This window comes from Saccopteryx bilineata, chromosome 3 (genome assembly GCF_036850765.1).
Source record: "Saccopteryx bilineata isolate mSacBil1 chromosome 3, mSacBil1_pri_phased_curated, whole genome shotgun sequence".
NCBI classification, from domain to species: domain Eukaryota; kingdom Metazoa; phylum Chordata; class Mammalia; order Chiroptera; family Emballonuridae; genus Saccopteryx; species Saccopteryx bilineata.
Genome location: NC_089492.1, coordinates 147246432 through 147264809, shown reverse-complemented (window position 1 = coordinate 147264809; position 18378 = coordinate 147246432). Strand labels below are relative to the sequence as shown.

At 38.6% G+C, this 18378-nt stretch overlaps 1 protein-coding gene across 2 annotated transcripts in view; it reads right to left on the bottom strand.

Annotated features, from left to right (window-relative positions):
* Nucleotides 1–18378, bottom strand: part of TMEM87B (transmembrane protein 87B) — a 64173-nt gene that overhangs the window by 4990 nt on the left and 40805 nt on the right. Inside the window, exons 11-18 of one of the 2 annotated variants that reach the window (XM_066267671.1) lie at nt 17486–17557; nt 15728–15836; nt 15582–15640; nt 12189–12292; nt 10078–10151; nt 8696–8766; nt 6249–6301; nt 426–456 (exon numbers count right to left, since the gene is read on the bottom strand). In XM_066267671.1, the coding sequence (XP_066123768.1) occupies nt 426–456; nt 6249–6301; nt 8696–8766; nt 10078–10151; nt 12189–12292; nt 15582–15640; nt 15728–15836; nt 17486–17557 (573 nt within the window). Of the gene's footprint in view, nt 1–425; nt 457–6248; nt 6302–8695; nt 8767–10077; nt 10152–12188; nt 12293–15581; nt 15641–15727; nt 15838–17485; nt 17558–18378 lie in introns of both variants that reach the window. The other variant, XM_066267670.1, reaches the window with a different exon arrangement.

The following is an 18378-nucleotide window of genomic DNA, read 5'->3' as shown; positions in this document are numbered from 1 at the left end:
CCATTTTCCAATGTCCAGATGATCCAGAACTATTTTTCCCCAAAAAAACCTTCCTAAATTCACATCCTCTATTCAAATTTTTGTAGTAAATGGAAATCACTTAGAAACTCTAACAACCCAACAAAATATCTACAAGTCTGAGATTAGACAAACCACCAACTTCTAAACACTACCTATATATATGACATTTGAAAATCAGACTCATAAAATAGTTCTTCCCCTCTTTTACCCCAACAAGCATTTATCTTGCTCCCGTTTTAAATGAAAACCCAGTCCCTTTAAACTTTACCCACAAATCAACGCAGTGTCTTTCAACCTGCTCAATCTGCAACTGCTTTAAAAAGTAGTTTTAAAATTCTTTTCTGAAATGCATTTTCACTTTGTGAAAATAACAACCCCAAGGAAGTTAGCAAAACTATATTTACCTCATCTGAATCTACTAACACTGGAAGAGCTCTGAAAGAAAAGGAAAAATGACAATGTTAGTCAAAGGCTGGTATAAGTTAGGCTTTGGTGTGAGCAAATCCTACACCCTAGCAGGTGTTCTCCTGGACAGACACTGCCACAGCGATGAATGGCTGGGCTCACCAAGAGACACGGAGAACTTTTATAGCAGTATTGTTCTGAATACTCCCAAACGGGAAAACTGGCATATTCATACAATGGAATATTATACAGCCCCCAAAAGGTATGACCGATTGAGGGATAAAAATTTAAAAACTAATACAAGTAATCTACAGATACAGATGTCAGGATAGCAGCACCTTTAAGAAAGTGAGGTCATGACTTGGGAAGAAAACAAGGTGGTTCTAGGACGGGCCATGTTCTACTTTATGATCTGGGTGCTGGTTATGTGAGCATGCTCATATTAAAAATTAACTGAGCTATAGTTATTTAGAATTTGTACACTTTCAAGAGTGTGTGCTGTACTTAAAAAAATTAACTAAAACATGAAAATAAGGGTGACTTCAAAATGGAAACAACAAGAATAGAAACAAAGAGAGCCCAGTAATGCAGGAGGCTAATGTGCCAAAGGCATATCAATGACTAAACCACACAAACAAGTGATTCCAAACACACTGATTCCAACTACATATCTACTTTCTTTCTGTTCCTGATTTTTTTTTTTTTTAGAAACTAGAGAGAGAGAAGGGGGCAAGAGCAAGAAGCATAAACTCCCATATGTGCCTTGATCAGGCAAGTCCAGGGTTTCGAACTGGCGACCTCAGACTTCCAGGTCATTTTTTTTTTTTTTACTTATTTATTCATTTTAGAGAGGAGAGGGAGAGAGAAAGAGAGAGAGGAGCTGGAAGCATCAACTCCCATATGTGCCTTGACCAGGCAAGCCCAGGGTTTCGAACCAGCGACCTCAGCATTTCCAGGTCGATGCTTTATCCACTGCGCCACCACAGGTCAGGCCCCAGGTCGATATTTAATCCACTGCACCACCACAGGTCAGGCACCACATATCTACTTTCTAAGCCCTGCTATTTTTTTTCTTTGACTAGACAGACAAGTATCTGAGTGGCGATGTGCTGTCTAACCTGAAAAACCACATGCTTCAGTGAAAACTTGGGAATGAACAAGCTAGACTGTAGTCATCATTTCACTATGTATCTATATATTAAATCATGTTGTACACCCTCTATGTACACAATTTTATTAAAAATATATACATAATTTAAAAAGAGGGATGAGCAAACATTATAGAAGGTGGTATTTATGGAATTAGGTATTTTTTTAATTCCCATGTCTTTATTATCATTGACTGGGCATAAACCAACAGAGGGAACTAAAGAGAGAAAAAAATTATATAACTCAGCCTTTGCTTGGGAAAGACAATATGATAAAAAGACAAGTGTAGCGTTGTTGTGTGAGAGAGCTTTGAAGGAGCACCTGAGGGTTGTGCAAGTCCCATCCACACACAGCCAAGGATGCATGCAGTCCCTGGCGACAGCGGAAGGAAGAGACTGGGAAACTAACTGATGTGAGAAGGAGCTTGTTTAGAACAACACTACTGAGGAAAATCCAGGGGAGAAGACAGCCTCCAGGAAACATGAACCAGACCCCAAGAGGATGAGGACAGTCACCGGGCGCTTAGCACCTTGTTCACAAATAAACACTAGCTACCTCAAAAATGGGTCCATTAGGCAAGTAACTATTTAAAACCTATTAAGATGTATTTGGTGCAGTGAAGAGGAAGGTGACTTTTAGGCCAAACAGAGATAAGCAAAATACATAATAAAGATGAATACATATGAATATGTCATAATGCACCAGATCACATGGTTATTCATCATGTTTAAAATGTCCTAGGACTTAACAAAATTTTTGTTTCATTTTTATAGATGTATAAAAAAGGGTTCTCTGTGTACAAAGTCTAACTTCCACACTTGCTATATAAAGTATCCACTAATTTTGGGGAGCACTATGCTAAATTCTTATTAGTTTTCAGAAGTGAACACACAAATTCCCAAGAATCTAAAATGCTGGGAACTAATTTAGACTATATAGCTCTACTCATTTCACATAAATTGTTCATGAGAACATATGAGATAATTCAGTCTTTTGTAGTCCAAAGGAATTTTTGAATTCAAGCAGATATTTCTATTTGTAGGAAGAAGGAATAGAGTGATGACTTCCTAAGACACAAAGCCCCACTGCTTTCCACCGAGTGGGGGGTCTAGGGAGATGATTTCCTTTCAATGTACTTAGTAATGAGTTGCCAAATCAGGAAGATAATGGTTGCCACATAAGCTGAATCTCTCCACACACCGTTGCTCAAAAAACCATGAAATCCCTAAAGACTGCAAACAAAACCACACACTATCTGTGGGCTTCAGCATTTCCCAAACACTACAAATGTAAGTAACTAGGATATATGTAAGCAGAAATAAATGCCAGTTCTGACAGGTTCCCTGTTGTCATTCTGAACTCATGAGCACAGGGTGGGGAAAGTGTGGGACTGTGTGAAGAGCAGAGGGGAGGGAAGACCCAGGCAAAACAACAACAAAACCAACCTCTGCAATAAACCCAACACTAAGTGATGAAACACTGAGTAAAGGTTGGTGACCTGGTGGTTGGTGGTTCACCTGCTAGAGGGAAGGGGCTTAAAGTGAGCAGAATCAAATGGAGTGGCTGAATAGTCATGGTTTTCAGGGGAGACACAGATACATAAAGGAGACATAGCCCTTGGAGACATAAAAACACATCAAATAAAAAGAAGGAAGGAAGCAAAATTATAGATTGTGCAAAAATAAGACAACACCAACCTCCCTCTCTTCATACCTCTCATTCCACAAATTATCCGTAAATGAAACTATAATCATGCAAACGGATGGAAGAAACCACTAAACTAGGTACTCTCACCACAAAATACCTAGGAATAGGAAAACAAATAAGACCAATTCCATATAATGGTATAGGAAGAAAAAAAGAAAAATCAAAACATTTTACAGTAGAAGAGAACTATAGCTATAATACAACTGTTCAAATTAAATAAGTTAAAAAACCATTTGGTGATATTAAAAACAATAAATCTAATTTTTAAAAAGCCGTAATTAAATTTAAATTTCTGTAATAAGGAATTTAAAATCCAAGAACAAAAATGGATAAAAACAAAAGATGAAGAAAATCAATCAAACTCAGGAAAATAATTTTTAAAAAGACAAAAATCATCCCTATGGTGAAGAAAGTAATTTCAAGGTACCTAAGGGAGAATAAAGTTAAATAAAAATTTAATATGTGGCAAAAAAAAACAACTAAGAGAATGAAAATCATATAAAGAAAGAAGTAAAAAAGGGTCACAGAGTAACTAGGAAAAATGGAAGACAGTAGATAAAGGTTGGTGTATGACCATTCCTCTCACAAAAACATAAAAATCAGAACAAAATTATTAAAATAATTTTTTTGCCATTGATTTGAGAGTGAGATAAAGGGAGAGAGAAAAGTATCAACTGATTGTTCCATTTAGTTGTGCACTCATTGGTTGCTTCTCATATATGCCCTGACCAGGTTTTGGACCTGTGACCTTGGCATGCCCAGACAATGCTTTATTCACCGAGCCACCCGGCCAGGGCCTGGATAAAAGTATTAAAAGTAAGTATTTGAAGGCACTGAGAAATGACTGAGGGGAGTGGAGATATGGATCTGAGTAGCTCAACAAGTCCAAGGAGAATATACAAAAAGAAAACCACAGAGAAACATAGCATACAGACATTGTAGAAAGTCAAATATAAAGAAAAAAATCTGAAAAGCAGTAAAATAAATGACACATTACACACCTGAGAACAAGAATACAACAAGACTTACTTCTCTACAAAAACAACAGAAACAGAAGGTACTGGAAGGACATGCTGGAAGTGCTCAAACAAAAGTCAACCAAGATTTTTATATCCAGCAATACTACCCTTCAAGAAATAAAGGCAAACAAACCCACTTTCATGTAAGTAAAATAAAGACTTTGTTTCTAGCAGAGCTATACTACAAGAACTGCTACAGAAAGACTTACAAGAGGTGGTGATAATTCAGATATACAGGAAGGAAAGAAGTACTAGTAAATGCATGGGTAAATTAAAAATATATATATACAGGTATACACCTATTTTCCTTTTCTGACTATTAAAAGGAAAAAGTATAAAAGTGTATTGTTAGTTTCATAATATATAGGCAGTCTCCACTGTTGTGTGAATTTCAATATATATATATATATTTTTTTCTCTTTTATTTTTTTTTAGACAGTGAGTCAGAGAGAGGGACAGACAGACAGGAATGGAGAGAGATGAGAGGCATCAATCATTAGTTTTTCATTGCGCATTGCAACACCCTAGTTGTTCATTGATTGCCCTCTCACATGCGCCTTGACCGTGGGCCTTCAGCAGACCGAGCGACCCCTTCCTGGAGCCAGCGACCTTGGGTTCAAGCTGGCGGGCTTTTTTGCTCAAACCAGATGAGCCTACTTTCAAGCCAGTGAGCTCGGGGTCTCGAACCCGGGTCCTCTGCATCCCAGTCTGACGCTCCATCCACTGCGCCACCGCCTGGTCAGGCTGTTGTGTGAATTTCAGTTACTATACTTTAGTTCAACAATAGCAGTCCCTCAATAGGACAATTCAAATTTCAGTTCCTAAAAAGCACAAGATACCACTTCATAACCACTAAGAGAGCTAAAACTGAAAAGGTAAGCAATAGCAAGTGTTGACACAGATGTCAAAACTGAAAGCCTCATCGTTACTATAGGATTAAAAATGGTTCAGCTGCTTAGACAATAGCCTGGCACTTCCCCATATGATCTAGCAATTCCATTTCTAAATATATACCCAAGAGAAATGAAAGTATATGTCTCCACACATGCTTAGAATCATCATATTCATAGTGATAAAAACCAAGGATATGAGAGAAAATTCTGAAGGCAACTAAAAACGAAACAACCAAATAAAACACAAGTAACACATGGAGGAACAAAGAAGTAAACTAGACTTCTTTCCAAAACTATAAAAGCTGGAAGTTTACATCAAGTAACAAACTTTGAAGTGTTAAAAGAAAAAAAACTAAGAATTCTATACTCAGCAAAAATACCTTTCAAAAAAGCTAAAACAAAGACTTTTTCAGATAAATAAAACCTGAGAGATCATTGACGGATACCTGTCCTACCATAAAGGGAACTAGAGTATCATACTACACAGAAACTGTCTAAATAGGAAGCAGTGGAAGCAGGGAAAGGAAGCAACAGTATTTGAAAACACTGTATCTGCCTGACTACTCTCCACTGTGGGAATAGCTCTGGAATTCTAATGTCAAATAGAACATTGATAAAGAAAACCCTGAATAGCTCAAAGTTCCCAGTGGGACTTCCACTGTACCCTATTTTTCCTATGCTCACATTTTTAATCCAAAAGCTTCCCCACCATAAACGATAGTGCAGTTACATGTGTTCAAGTGTTTTGCCTGTGTTTGAACTTTTCCATGATAAAAAGCTAAAACAAAATTAAATGATTCTGATCCTAAAAAGTTAGATCAGAAAAGGCTGGAGTTGGTAATAGGGCATTGAGTATTAAAATAGTCATTGAAAAAAAGGGAGGAGAAAGATCAAGGCAAGGCTGGTTTTCCTTGCAACTCAGTGTGAAGTAAATCAGTCATTCACTAGTGAAAGGGGCTATAAAAACATATGAAAGTGTGAGGTCTGGAAAGCACATAACAAAGTATGAACCTATCCCTTCACACTGGAGACTAAACTCCAACAGGATATTTACACGTCTGTGAATGAAGAGGGAATGTTTTCTTCCACCCACTTCAAATCTTCATCCTGTAGAAACAAATATTTACATGTTAGCATTTGCTTAATATTATTTGAAAGCAGAATTTTTAAATAAAATGTATATAAAATTTAAGCATTTAAATTCAAATGCATGACATTTTTAAAATTTCTATATATCCAAAGAAGTTGGCACTAATGCCACAAAAAAATTATGCCAGCCTGACCAGGCAGTGGCGCAGTGAATAGACCATTGAACTGGGATGCTGAGGACCCAGGTTTGAGACCCCGAGGTTGCCAGCTTGAGCGCAGGCTCATCAGGTTTGAGCAAAAAGCTCACCAGCTTGGACCCAAGGTCGCTGGCTCGAGCAAGGGGTTACTCGGTCTGCTGAAGGCCCGCAGTCAAGGCACATATGAGAGAGCAATCAATGAACTAGCAGGGGTCTCCAAACTTTTTACACAGGGGGCCAATTCACTGTCCCTCAGACCATTGGAGGGCTGCCAAATACAGTGGTCCTCTCACTGACCACCAATGAAAGAGGTGCCCTTTCCAGAAGTGCAGTGGGGGCTGGATAAATGGCCTCAGGGGGCCACATTGCGGCCCACAGGCCGTAGTTTGGGGATGCCTGAACTAAGGTGTTGCAACGAAAAACTGATGATTGATGCTTCTCATCTCTCCCCGTTCCTGTCTTTCTGTCCCTATCTATCCCTCTCTCTGACTCTCTCTCTGTTCCTATAAAAAGAAAGAAAGAAAGAAAGAAAGAAAGAAAGAAAGAAAGAAAGAAAGAAAGAAAGAAAGAAATTATGCCAGTATTTTCTTAAACAGGCAAACAAATAAAAATATGGACTTTTATTTTAGTATTCCTGGTTTTAGTTAGATGCACAGGTGTTATTTTTTTGTCCTGACAAAACCACATAAAAATACAAAGAATTGACTTATGCAATAGAAAATAGCAAAAATGTTAATTTATATTGATCTTTTGCTCCCAGCATTCATTATGCCTCTTAATTTGTTCAAGTTTTTAATATTATGAATTTTCAATTTTTCAACAGAAACAGAAGATGGTACAAAATAGCCTAACTTTATAAAAGCCTATTTATTTTTATCACTTGTGTTTTTATTCTCCTCTCCGAAGACAAGACAAGAAAAGCTGGTCATTTAGGGTATCTAATTGTTCTTTAAACAGAAACTTGCTTATAGTTACCTCACTGGGATAAGGAAAAATAAAAGGCATAGTGACTATTTTGGCTTATAATATAAAACAAAATGTTTCTTTGTGATCTATCTGGATACATGTACTACTCTGGTTATAGTATTAATTACATGGACTATTCTGGTTCTAGGGTTAATAATATCTTGCATACCTAGAGAGAAAGATAAGGCAGTGGGACACTATTAACAGGAATCCCAATTCTGAGTCTCAAGTAGAAATAAGCCAATGAGAGATCAGGCCCCGGCTTCTGATCAAGAGCTGACGATACTTTAGAGACGTGAAAAAGCTCTCTACTGATGTAGTTATGAACACTGAGCTTTTAAAACAAACTGAGATGGAGCCCTAAAGCGGAAAATACCTTAACATATTGAAAGTTCAAAAGCTGTTAACACAAGATAATTAAAACTGTTGTAAATCCTTGAAAGCTTATTTAAATTACCATAAAACTACTAAAATAGTACTTTATAATTTTTAATTACCAAAAATAAAAATTAGAGACTTTACCAAATCCAGCAAATAAAACTGTTCTCATATCATGACCTATCAGAACTCACAGGCATACATGAGATTTTTACACTGTGCTATTCTCACATCTATAATTGTAAGAAAACCATATAAAACTATGATAGGCATTTTCCTTTTGCTTAATTACTTTCATATTTATATCACTTTTAAGCATAAGTATACATGAAATATTTAAAACTCATCTCTACACATATTTTAGCATTTTACTCAAGCTTCTACAATTTTTTAAATGCTAATTTTGTTAACCCCATAGGTATTACATATAGTAAAGTCCTTTACTTATGATAGGACTTTACTATATGTACTTAAAGATAACAAATGTTATCAAAATGTCTTCAAAATCACTTTTAAATGCTAAAAAATTAACACAAGCTTTTATTCTAACAAAGCTTATCCATCTTTAATGCACAGAGGAATCACCTATGGAATCCTGCTAACAAGCATATTCTGATCCAGGAGGCTGGGGCAGCCCTGAGACTGTGCACTTCTAACACGTTCCCAGGTGATGCTCATGCTATTGTAGGTTGACGCCCAGCACGTTCATGTAAGAAGCAGGTTCTATAGCAGTTATGGTTACTACTTGCTAACATTTATTTTCATATAAAAAACCTTAGTAAAACATGTTCTCCTGATGGTCAATGAATATGACACTCATAAATTTCTTAAGTATTAAAGACTGAGACTATTAAAAATGTACATTACTCACAAAATTATCAGAAGTAGGTTTAGCTGTTCCGTTAGAAACCGTTTTTGAGGTTCTTAATTTTATTCCTTCAGCTAAAATGAGAAACATTATAGAGATAAATATATAAAATTATAAAATATTTTCCTTTATAGTCTCATATTTAATTACCCAACAAGGAATAATATTATATATGTTTTTTAAAGGTGAATTAACAGCATTTCTACTTGGTTCTTTTTCTTCTTTCTTCTTTTCCTCCTCCTTCCCCTCCTTTTACTCTTCCTCTTCCTTTGTTTTAAATTTCCATGCCTTCTGAAACTTACCTTGTCTTCACCAATCTATTCCTACAGATTCTTTAATACATTTGTAATAATTATTTTTAAAGTCTTTCTTGCTAAATGTAATATCTGGGCCACTCCTGATCTCTACTATTGGTCACAGTGTCAGTCTTATCCCATGTCTAGTGATTTCTCACTGCCCACTGGATGCTGACAATGGTATCATACAGACTCTGGGTTCTCCCATCTTCCTCTGGGAAGTGTTGCATTGTATTCTAGCAGGCATTCAAATACTGATTAAAGTATTATGGTAAAATTAATAATATGATAAAATATTGTGTAGAACAGAAAGATGAAATTAGCACTAAAAACATCATCAGAAATACTTTGGGCATGACCAGAAAATTACAGATGTGCCTAATTTTAAAGAGCAAGAATTGACTCAAAGAAATTGAGTGATCACCAAGAAAATGAATATATACTAAATCATTCTGAAAAGCAGTGTACCTACCTCAATATTTAGAGCAAACCAGTAACAAAAGCTCAAACTACATTAATAATCTTGAAATCTTCATTACGGACTTCTCTTCTTATGAGTATATAGCATAATAGAAGCTTCTATAGATATAGTTCTAAAAATATTTTATAGGAAGGTCCTGGCCAGTTGGCTCAGTGGTAGAGCATTGGCCCAGCATGTGGATGTCCTGGGTTCAATTCCTGGTCAGGGCACATGGGAGAAGCAATTCTGCTTTTCCAACTCTCCCCCTTCTCTCTCTCTCTCTTCCTCTCCTGTGGCCATGGCACAATTTGTTCAAGCACACTGGCCCCAGATACTGAGGATTGCTCTGTGGATCCTCTGCCTCAGGTGCTAAATATAGCTCAGTTGTGAGCATGGCCCCAAATGAGCAGAGCATCAGCCCTAGACAGGGGTTACCATGTGGATCCTGGTCAGGGCGCATGTGGAAGTCCCTTGCTATCTCCTCTTCTCTCATTTGGAAAAGGAGAAAAAATGTTATTAAAAAATGTATAGGGAAAAAAAGTGCCTGACCTTGCATCACAGGTAAAGGTACAATACTTCTTTGTTACAATATATACAATGGTCATTCAATAAGAAAACATATCACTCACTTAAATTTTCAGATGTTACCATAAATTCTTCAACTTCATCATCAGAATCATCTATTAAGGGCATGAAGGCATACCTATGTCAAAAACAAGTTGTCGTTTTATTAGTGTGTCGTTTTACTAATGTGTTTCCTAGTGTGTTCAATTTTTAGTTTTATAGGTAAAAGAATCATACAAAAATATCTACAATTGTAAAAACTTCTCATAAATTAAAGTAAAAATTTAATTATTTTACTCTCATTAGAAAGGCTATTATTGTCAAGAAATTGTGAACCTGAAACCCCTCACCCTCATCCCAACCCTGCTGGAAAGAGCAGAAATGGGTGAGATCTGTCTGGAAAGCAGTTCTGTAATATGTCACCTTCAGGGAGGTGGCTGCCTGCTTTACTCTTCTCCATGTTGGGTCTGCCTCCCTGCCCACTCCTTTTAACTCATGTCCTAACAAAAGAGAAATTGCTAATCTGATTGGTGAAAATAAAGCACAAAACCGAGCTACATTTACCAGGTCCAAAAGCATTCAGAAAGCAACGCTGATTTTAAAAAAAAGCAAAAAAACCTGCAAAGTGTCTAATATTCAAGGACTTTTTTTTTTTTTTTTTTTTTTTTTTCATTTTTCTGAAGCTGGAAACAGGGAGAGACAGTCAGACAGACTCCCGCATGCGCCCGACCGGGATCCACCTGGCACGCCCACCAGGGGCGACGCTCTGCCCACCAGGGGGCGATGCTCTGCCCATCCTGGGCGTCGCCATGTTGCGACCAGAGCCACTCTAGCGCCTGGGGCAGAGGCCACAGAGCCATCCCCAGCGCCCGGGCCATCTTTGCTCCAATGGAACCTTGGCTGCGGGAGGGGAAGAGAGAGACAGAGAGGAAAGCGCGGCGGAGGGGTGGAGAAGCAAATGGGCGCTTCTCCTGTGTGCCCTGGCCGGAATCGAACCCAGGTCCTCAGCACGCTAGGCCGACGCTCTACCGCTGAGCCAACCGTCCAGGGCTTATTCAAGGACTTCTTACACAAATTCTGCTACTTTCACAACACAAAATGATATACAGCATTAAAAGTAATGTGGTACAACAGGTGATGTGGATACGTTTTAACAAGAAGGTGCAGAATAGTGTATGCATGTGTGTATGTATATATTATTGTTATTATTGTATAATTTTTTTAATTTTTCTTTTTGTATTTTTCCAGAGTTAGAAGCTGGGAGGCAGTCAGACAGACTCCCACATGCGCCCAACTGGGAGCCACCCAGCATGCCCACCAGGGGGCGATGCTCTGACCATTGGGAGGTTGCTCCATTGTGGCAGAAGCCATTCTACCGCCTGAGGCAGAGGCCATGGAGCCGTCCTCAGTGCCTGGGCCAACTTTGCTCCAATGGAGCCTTGGCTGCAGGAGGGAAAGAGAGAGACAGAAAGGAAGGAGAGAGGGAAGTATGGAGAAGCAGATGGGCACCTCTCCTGTGTGCCCTGACCGGAATCGAACCCGGTACTTCCACATCCTGGGCCAATGCTCTACCGCTGAGCCAACCGGCCAGGACCTGTATAATTTTTAAAAGAGAGAAACACAAACTGGTACATACTTCTATATTTTTCCCGCATAGTGCTGTTCTTGGGGAAGAGGAATGAAAGGAGGAAAGATGGGGCTCCCCATTACATGTGATCTAAAAAGATGGGGCTCCCCATTACATGTGATCTAAAGCAAAACCTGAAGTTAGCATTCAAGCTTTTAGGATTTTGTCCCATCTTCCTTTGCAGCTTTATCTCTCTCCAGTATAAGCAGTGTTAACCAAACTGCTTGCTGCCATGACTTCCAACACATACCTCATTTTCCCCACTACCCAGAATGTACAGTCCTTCCCAGCTCAGTCTCTCACTGCCCTGCTCCCTTCCTTAAGGCAGAACATACCTGCCACCTTTCAGAGTCTTCCTCGCCCCCTCCTCCCGTCCTCTGAACTTACTTCACATCTCTGATTTCACTGTCTTGCAGCTGTTGCGTCTCCCTCTTTGGCTGTATACTGCTCACAGCACAGACTACTTCCCCACAGTCTCTATAAACATTTAACACTGCAGCAGCTGATCAACAAATGCTTGCCAAACTTGGACTTCCCTATGTTAGGTACCTTTGATTATTTGCTGATGGTCTCCATAGAAACATTATCACAATAAGGATAAGCGAAAAAAGGAAGCTCCAAAATGCACCATCAACCCAGCTTTCCATCCAATCCTATGATAAGGACAATTAAAACACAAAACGTTAATCTTCTGGTAAACATAAACATACAGACTTTCGATTCAAAAAGTTTACAATGATAAGTACTAATTAAATCTTTCCAAGCAGTTGTCTTCCAAATAAATAATTACACATTTTTGAAAAACATAAAAACTAAGAAATGGGGGGAGGAGAGGGAGGGGTTGGGGGAGGGGAGGGGCACTAAGAAAACCAGTTAGAAGGTGACGGAAGACAACTGGATTTTGGGTGATGGGAATGCAGCATAATCAAATGTCAAAATAACCTAGAGATGTTTTCTCTGAACATATGTACCCTGATTTATCAATGTCACCCCATTAAAATTAATTTATAAAAACAAAAAAAAACCAACTAAAGTGAAGCAACAACAAAAAACCCACTAAGAAATGCTATCTTTACAAAATCGATATTAATGCTTTCTTCAGTCTTATAACCAATCAGATGAATAAAATCATAACACAAATTATATAGTATAGTATCACATAAAGAATTAAGAGTTTAAAGGCATTTCAGAGATTATTTCATGTATTTTCTACATGAAAACAGACATGAGACAGATTAACAACAGAATAAAAATCAAGTTGAAATGGGTACATTAGTCCTTATCTATGGTTTTGCTTTCCGTGGCTTCTGTTACCTGTGGTCAACTGTACTCCAAAAATATTAAATGGCAAAGTCCAGAAATAAACAATTCAAAAGAAATTTTGGGAGAGACCATGTTCACAATACACACACACAAACACACATGGTTTTTCCAATACATATATATCTATGATAAAGTATAATTTATAGTATAACTTAAGAATTAGGCACAGTAAGAGAATTAACAACGATAACTAATAAAATAGAACAATTGTAACAATATACGGTAATAAAAGTTAGGTGAACGTGGTTTCTCTCAAAATTTCTTTAGAATTGTTTGTTTATGGACTTTGCCATTTAATATTTTCGGAGTACATGGAAAACAAAACCACAGATAAGAAGGGCTATATAAATGGTTTGGTACTATTGCAGTTTCCGGTGTCCGCTGGGGGGCTTAAAATGCATCCCCTACAGATAAGGGGGCCTGCTGTATTTTTACCCATTTAAAAAAATATTTTATTTATTGATGTTAGAGAGAAGAGAGAGAGAAGGAGGAGCGGGAAGTATCAACTCTTAGCAGTTGCTTCCCATATGTGCCTTGACTGGGCAAGCCCAGAGTTTTGAACCAGCAACTTCAGCATTCCAGGTTGATGCTTTATCCACTGCGCCACCACAGGTCAGGCTGTTGTATTTTTGACATTAGTATTTCTGACGTAAAAATCTCAATGCAGCCCTGGCTGATGGCTCAGTAAATAGAGAGTCGGCCAGGTGTGTAGACATCCCAGGTTTAATTCCCAGTCAGGGTACACAGGAGAAGCAACATCCGCTTCTCCCCTCTCCCTCTCCTTCTCCCTCTCCCTCTTCCTTTCCCACAGCCAGGGGCCCAATTTGAGTTTTGCTCCGGGACACTGAGGATAGCTCTATTGAACACGATAGCCTCAGGCACTAAAAAGAGCTTGGTATTAGAGCATCAGCCCCAAATGGGTTTGCTGGGTGGATCCTGGTCAGGGCACACGTAGGAGTCTATTTCCCCTCCTCTCACTTGGAAAAGAGGAAAGAAAAATCTCAATGCAGTATTTTTCCCAATAGGTCATTCTGCTTTTAGTGAGACAGCAGATTTTTATCATATATTGTTTGAAACATTTCTAAAGGACTGTTTAACTTTATAAACACGCCCTTCCATAAAATTTTAAGGTTACCAGAAAGATTTACAAAACAAAACTAGGCCCTGGCCAGCTGGTTCAATGGTAGAACATTAACCCAGTGTATGGATGTCCTGGGTTGGATTCCCAAACAGGGCATACAGGAGAGCAACCATTTGCTTCTCCTCCCCTCCCCCCTCCTTTCTCTCTCTTATTCTACAGTCATGGCTCAGTTGGTTAGAGCATTGGCCCCAGGCACTGAGGATGGCTCCATCGAGCCTCCATCTCAAGTGCTAATAATAGCTTGGTCATGAGCATCGGCCCCAGGCAGGCAGAGCATCAGCCCAGATGGGGGTTGCCTGGTGGATCCTGGTTGGGGCATATGCGGGAGTCTGTCTCACTATCTCCTCTCCTCTCACATAAAATAAAAATAAAATAAAATTAAATTAAATTAAATAAAAAATAAAAATAAAAATCCAAAAGATATCCTTAGAACACCAAATGGAAAATACTAAGGTGAGGGAAGGAGATAAAAGAAATCCCAGAAAGTTAGTCTTCTATCTCATTAACTCATCCCTATGGCAGTAGGGGTCTAGGACTGTCAGAGGCTGTTTACAGCAGTCCCTCGTCTGTTGTGGGGGTTAGGTTCTAGAACCCCCCATGATAAACGAAAATCCACAAAGTAGTGACCTGATATTTATTTTATTATTTATATCAATATATATTTTAAAGCTCTATAAACCATCCCCACACTCTTATAAACACTTTCTATGCTCTTAAATACTTTCTACACTCTTAACCCTATGTAAAATCCCGTAAGATAGCAAAAAATCCATGATACAAAATTAGATCTATACAATTTAAAAATCCATAATACAGTGAGACTGCAAAGAGTGAACCGCAATACGGTGAGGAATGACTGAACACCATTCATACAAAACTAGAGACAGCCCCTAATTAAGATGCCCCCCAACAGAGAGCCTTTTAGAGTATCTTATTCTAACTTGAGAACTCATGGTGAGCATCTCCTGAGTGTTCATAGTGGTGTAACATCATAGAAACTTGTCAGACTTAAGGTTTACAGTCCCATTAGCTACAGAACAGCCCAAGTTCAAGTGTGCTGGAAGAAAAGATAATAAGAGAGGGTTTTCAAAATCTATGAAAGGAAGGTAGGGAAAGGGCATAACCGGAAAAGCAGATTTAGGAGAAACTTCTTCATATTCATTGAGGGAGACAAACATTTTTATAATTCTACATAAAATAATTCAAGGTAACAGAAAATCTCCACTAGAATTACCTCCATTTACAAAGATAAACTAAAGCCCTGGCCAGATAGCTCGGTTGGTAAGTGTTATCCCAATATGCAGAGGTTGCCAGTTTGATCCCCGGTTAAGGCATATACAGAAACATACTGATCTTTCTGCCTCTCTTTCTAAAATCAATAAAAAAATTTAAAGACTAACAAGAAAACAAAGTCTTCAAAATTACACAAAACAAAATAGCATAATTAAAAACAAAAACTATTTAAATAGATTACTTACTGATTGACATTTTGCAAATCTAAATGTTTTAGTTCTCCACACCATAAACACTACAGAAGCTGAAAGACACCAAAAAAGTCACTTTTGAAGGAACTGTGATCTTGAAATAACTTACTATATAGTAATTAGAAAAGCTTGATACTTACCCAGCACGGCAAAAATCAGAGTATTTGTAAAGTGTCTATATAAAGAGAATTTCACCATGTTCTTTCTTAGCCTCAGAGTCTTCATAGTTTGTGCCAAACTTATAAAAATGTTTAAAGGTTAAGGAAAAGCATTTTAAGTAGTAATAAACAGTTAAAATGAAAATCAAATTAAGAATTTTCTACATTTCTGGTACTGCTAAATATAGTTCCATTACCTTAAAGGTAACAAAAACACAGAAAATGTAATTTTAGCCAATACTGTATAATCATGATAATGATTTATCACAGATTTTGCTTTATAATCTACCACTGTCAGAACTAAATAATCTCAGAGGGAAACATATAAGCAAGAAGCCCCACGCCTGCCGTGCCACTAGGAGCTCTCAAACCACAGCACAGCACGGCACGGCACGGCACGGCACCGCACGGCACGGCACGGCACGGCACGGCACAGCAGAGACCTGCCAGCCCCTCAGGTCACGCTCTACGGATCCCACTGTCATTTCCTACTTGGCTTGTGCTTTTCTGTCTCTTTCTTTCTTTGTTTTTTTTTCTAGTCTATTCTTATTTTTTCTTTTCAGTGACCATAATTAAGAAATTAGATCATCTGTCAACTCCATTTTATCAATTAAAAACTGAAATATGTCAAGTAAAACAAATCTGGACTTAGGTAAGAAGAGACTTCATTCAAAAGACGACTGCAGAAAGGAGACTGTCTCAATGGTCACACACAAAGGGCTTTGTAATACAGGGAGGAGGAAACAGGACTAGAAAGCTCAGGTGTGAGAAGTAGGTGGCATGAGGGGACAGTCGATCAGGGAATGACTTTGCTGAGGCCGCAGATTTCCAGGAGGGGCCATTCCAGAGGGCTTGGGTGGATAAAAAGCTCAAAAACAGGGTGGGGGAGAAGATGGCTTATTTTATTTTGGTCCAGATGGGTCAGTCAGGAAGTAGGTCTGAGCCTGGCCTTGTCACAGATAAACCAGGGGACATAGGGAGTCTCATCTGAGTCCTACAGAAGAAGGGGGCTCTCTGTAGTAAGCCTTTTCCTAGAAGGCAACAGGGTGGGGGCTTTCCTCACCACAGTGGTTCTCCAGGAGCACAGGCTCTGGGGAAGTCTAACACTTGGGCCTGAAGAAGCAAGAAGGCTCCTCTGCAGGCCCCTCAGCAGTGAGGCTGATGCAGCCAGAGCTCGGTCTGCAAATGGGAGCTGCTGCTCTTGTCCATGACCCACATGTGGAAATCACAGAGCTGAGCAAAAGAATGCAAGTGGAAAACTCTCCATTTATGCCTTCTATTTTAAATTCCAAATACTTACTAATCAAAAACTGCTTTTTTAGTAGCTAAAACTACTAAAACTGCTTTTCAATTTTTTTAAAGGAGCAAAAAGGTTGCAAAAGGTCAATGTCTAAAATAGAGCAATCTAATCAATTCAGGCTACTGTCAGAATCTACTAGAATGCAAATGTGCTGTATTCCTTAAACATCACCAAAACAAATACTTATTAGAAATTCTTGACTAAAGCCAATTTTCCATGCTAAAAATTCTGCTCAAAAATGTTTTTTAAAAGCCAAGAAATAAAAAGATCAAAAGCGAATTCAGACCTGCCTAAGCCCACACTTATAAGATCCTGCTAACTCAGGGAAAGTTTAAATCATTTCTCACATTATAAGTCAGATTAGAGGTCAGTGGTTAGAAAAGCAGAAGGCCCATTGTCCCAAGTGGCACCCGCAGGGCCCCCTGCACAGGAAAGGATATCCACCAGCACAAGCCAGAGTCAAGGAGAGACAGAGGGAGGCTGGCCAGAAGCACAAGATCAGAGTCATTTGCCTGCAGCAAAACAGCAAATAAATAAATAAATAAATAAAACAAGCAGAGAAAAGGGGTAAGGTCTTGAGAAAGGTGGTGGCTTTGACTTTTTAAGGCTATTTCTATTACGGCTATATTCTATTCAGAATTAGATTTGTGCAGGATTCACTGCATTGAGTTCATCAAAAATCAGGAAGCGTGAGTCCTGATGTGAGCGAGCACGTGATTCTCTAGGAAGTCCTGTTTCTTTGCTAGCCATGTGTCACTAAGGAAACCTACTCTTTTTTCACAGAGAAAGCAGACTTTTCACTTGAGTATAAAAATGACCAAACAGCAGTCTAAAAGAAAGCCTCAGGAATTCACGTTCAAGCAGAAAGGGATACTAAATTTCCTTTTCTCACTGTGAAACACTCACTAAAATAATTTTAGTTTCTGGGTTTCTTCATAGCTTTTTCTTCAAACATCTTTATTAAAAATATTAATAATTAATATCGTTACTTATTAAGCTTTCATCTTGTTTTCTATTTTTTAATTCATTTTAGAAAAATGAGAGAGAGAAAGAGAGAGAGAGAGAGAGAAAAGGGAGGAGGAGCAGGAAGCATCAACTCCCATGTGTACCTCAAAGAGACAAGACCAGGGTTTTGAACTGGTAACCTCAGTGTTCTAGGTTGATGCTTTATCCATTGCGCCACCACAGGTAAGGCCTCATCTTGTTTTCCTTATCTTCCCACCCCAATCTGGCTCCTTCTGTGTTGGAACAGACCTAAGCCAATGCTGTCCATGAAGGTAAGAAATGACCCTCATTCAAATCCAGATGAAATTAGAGTATGCAGAGCTACAGT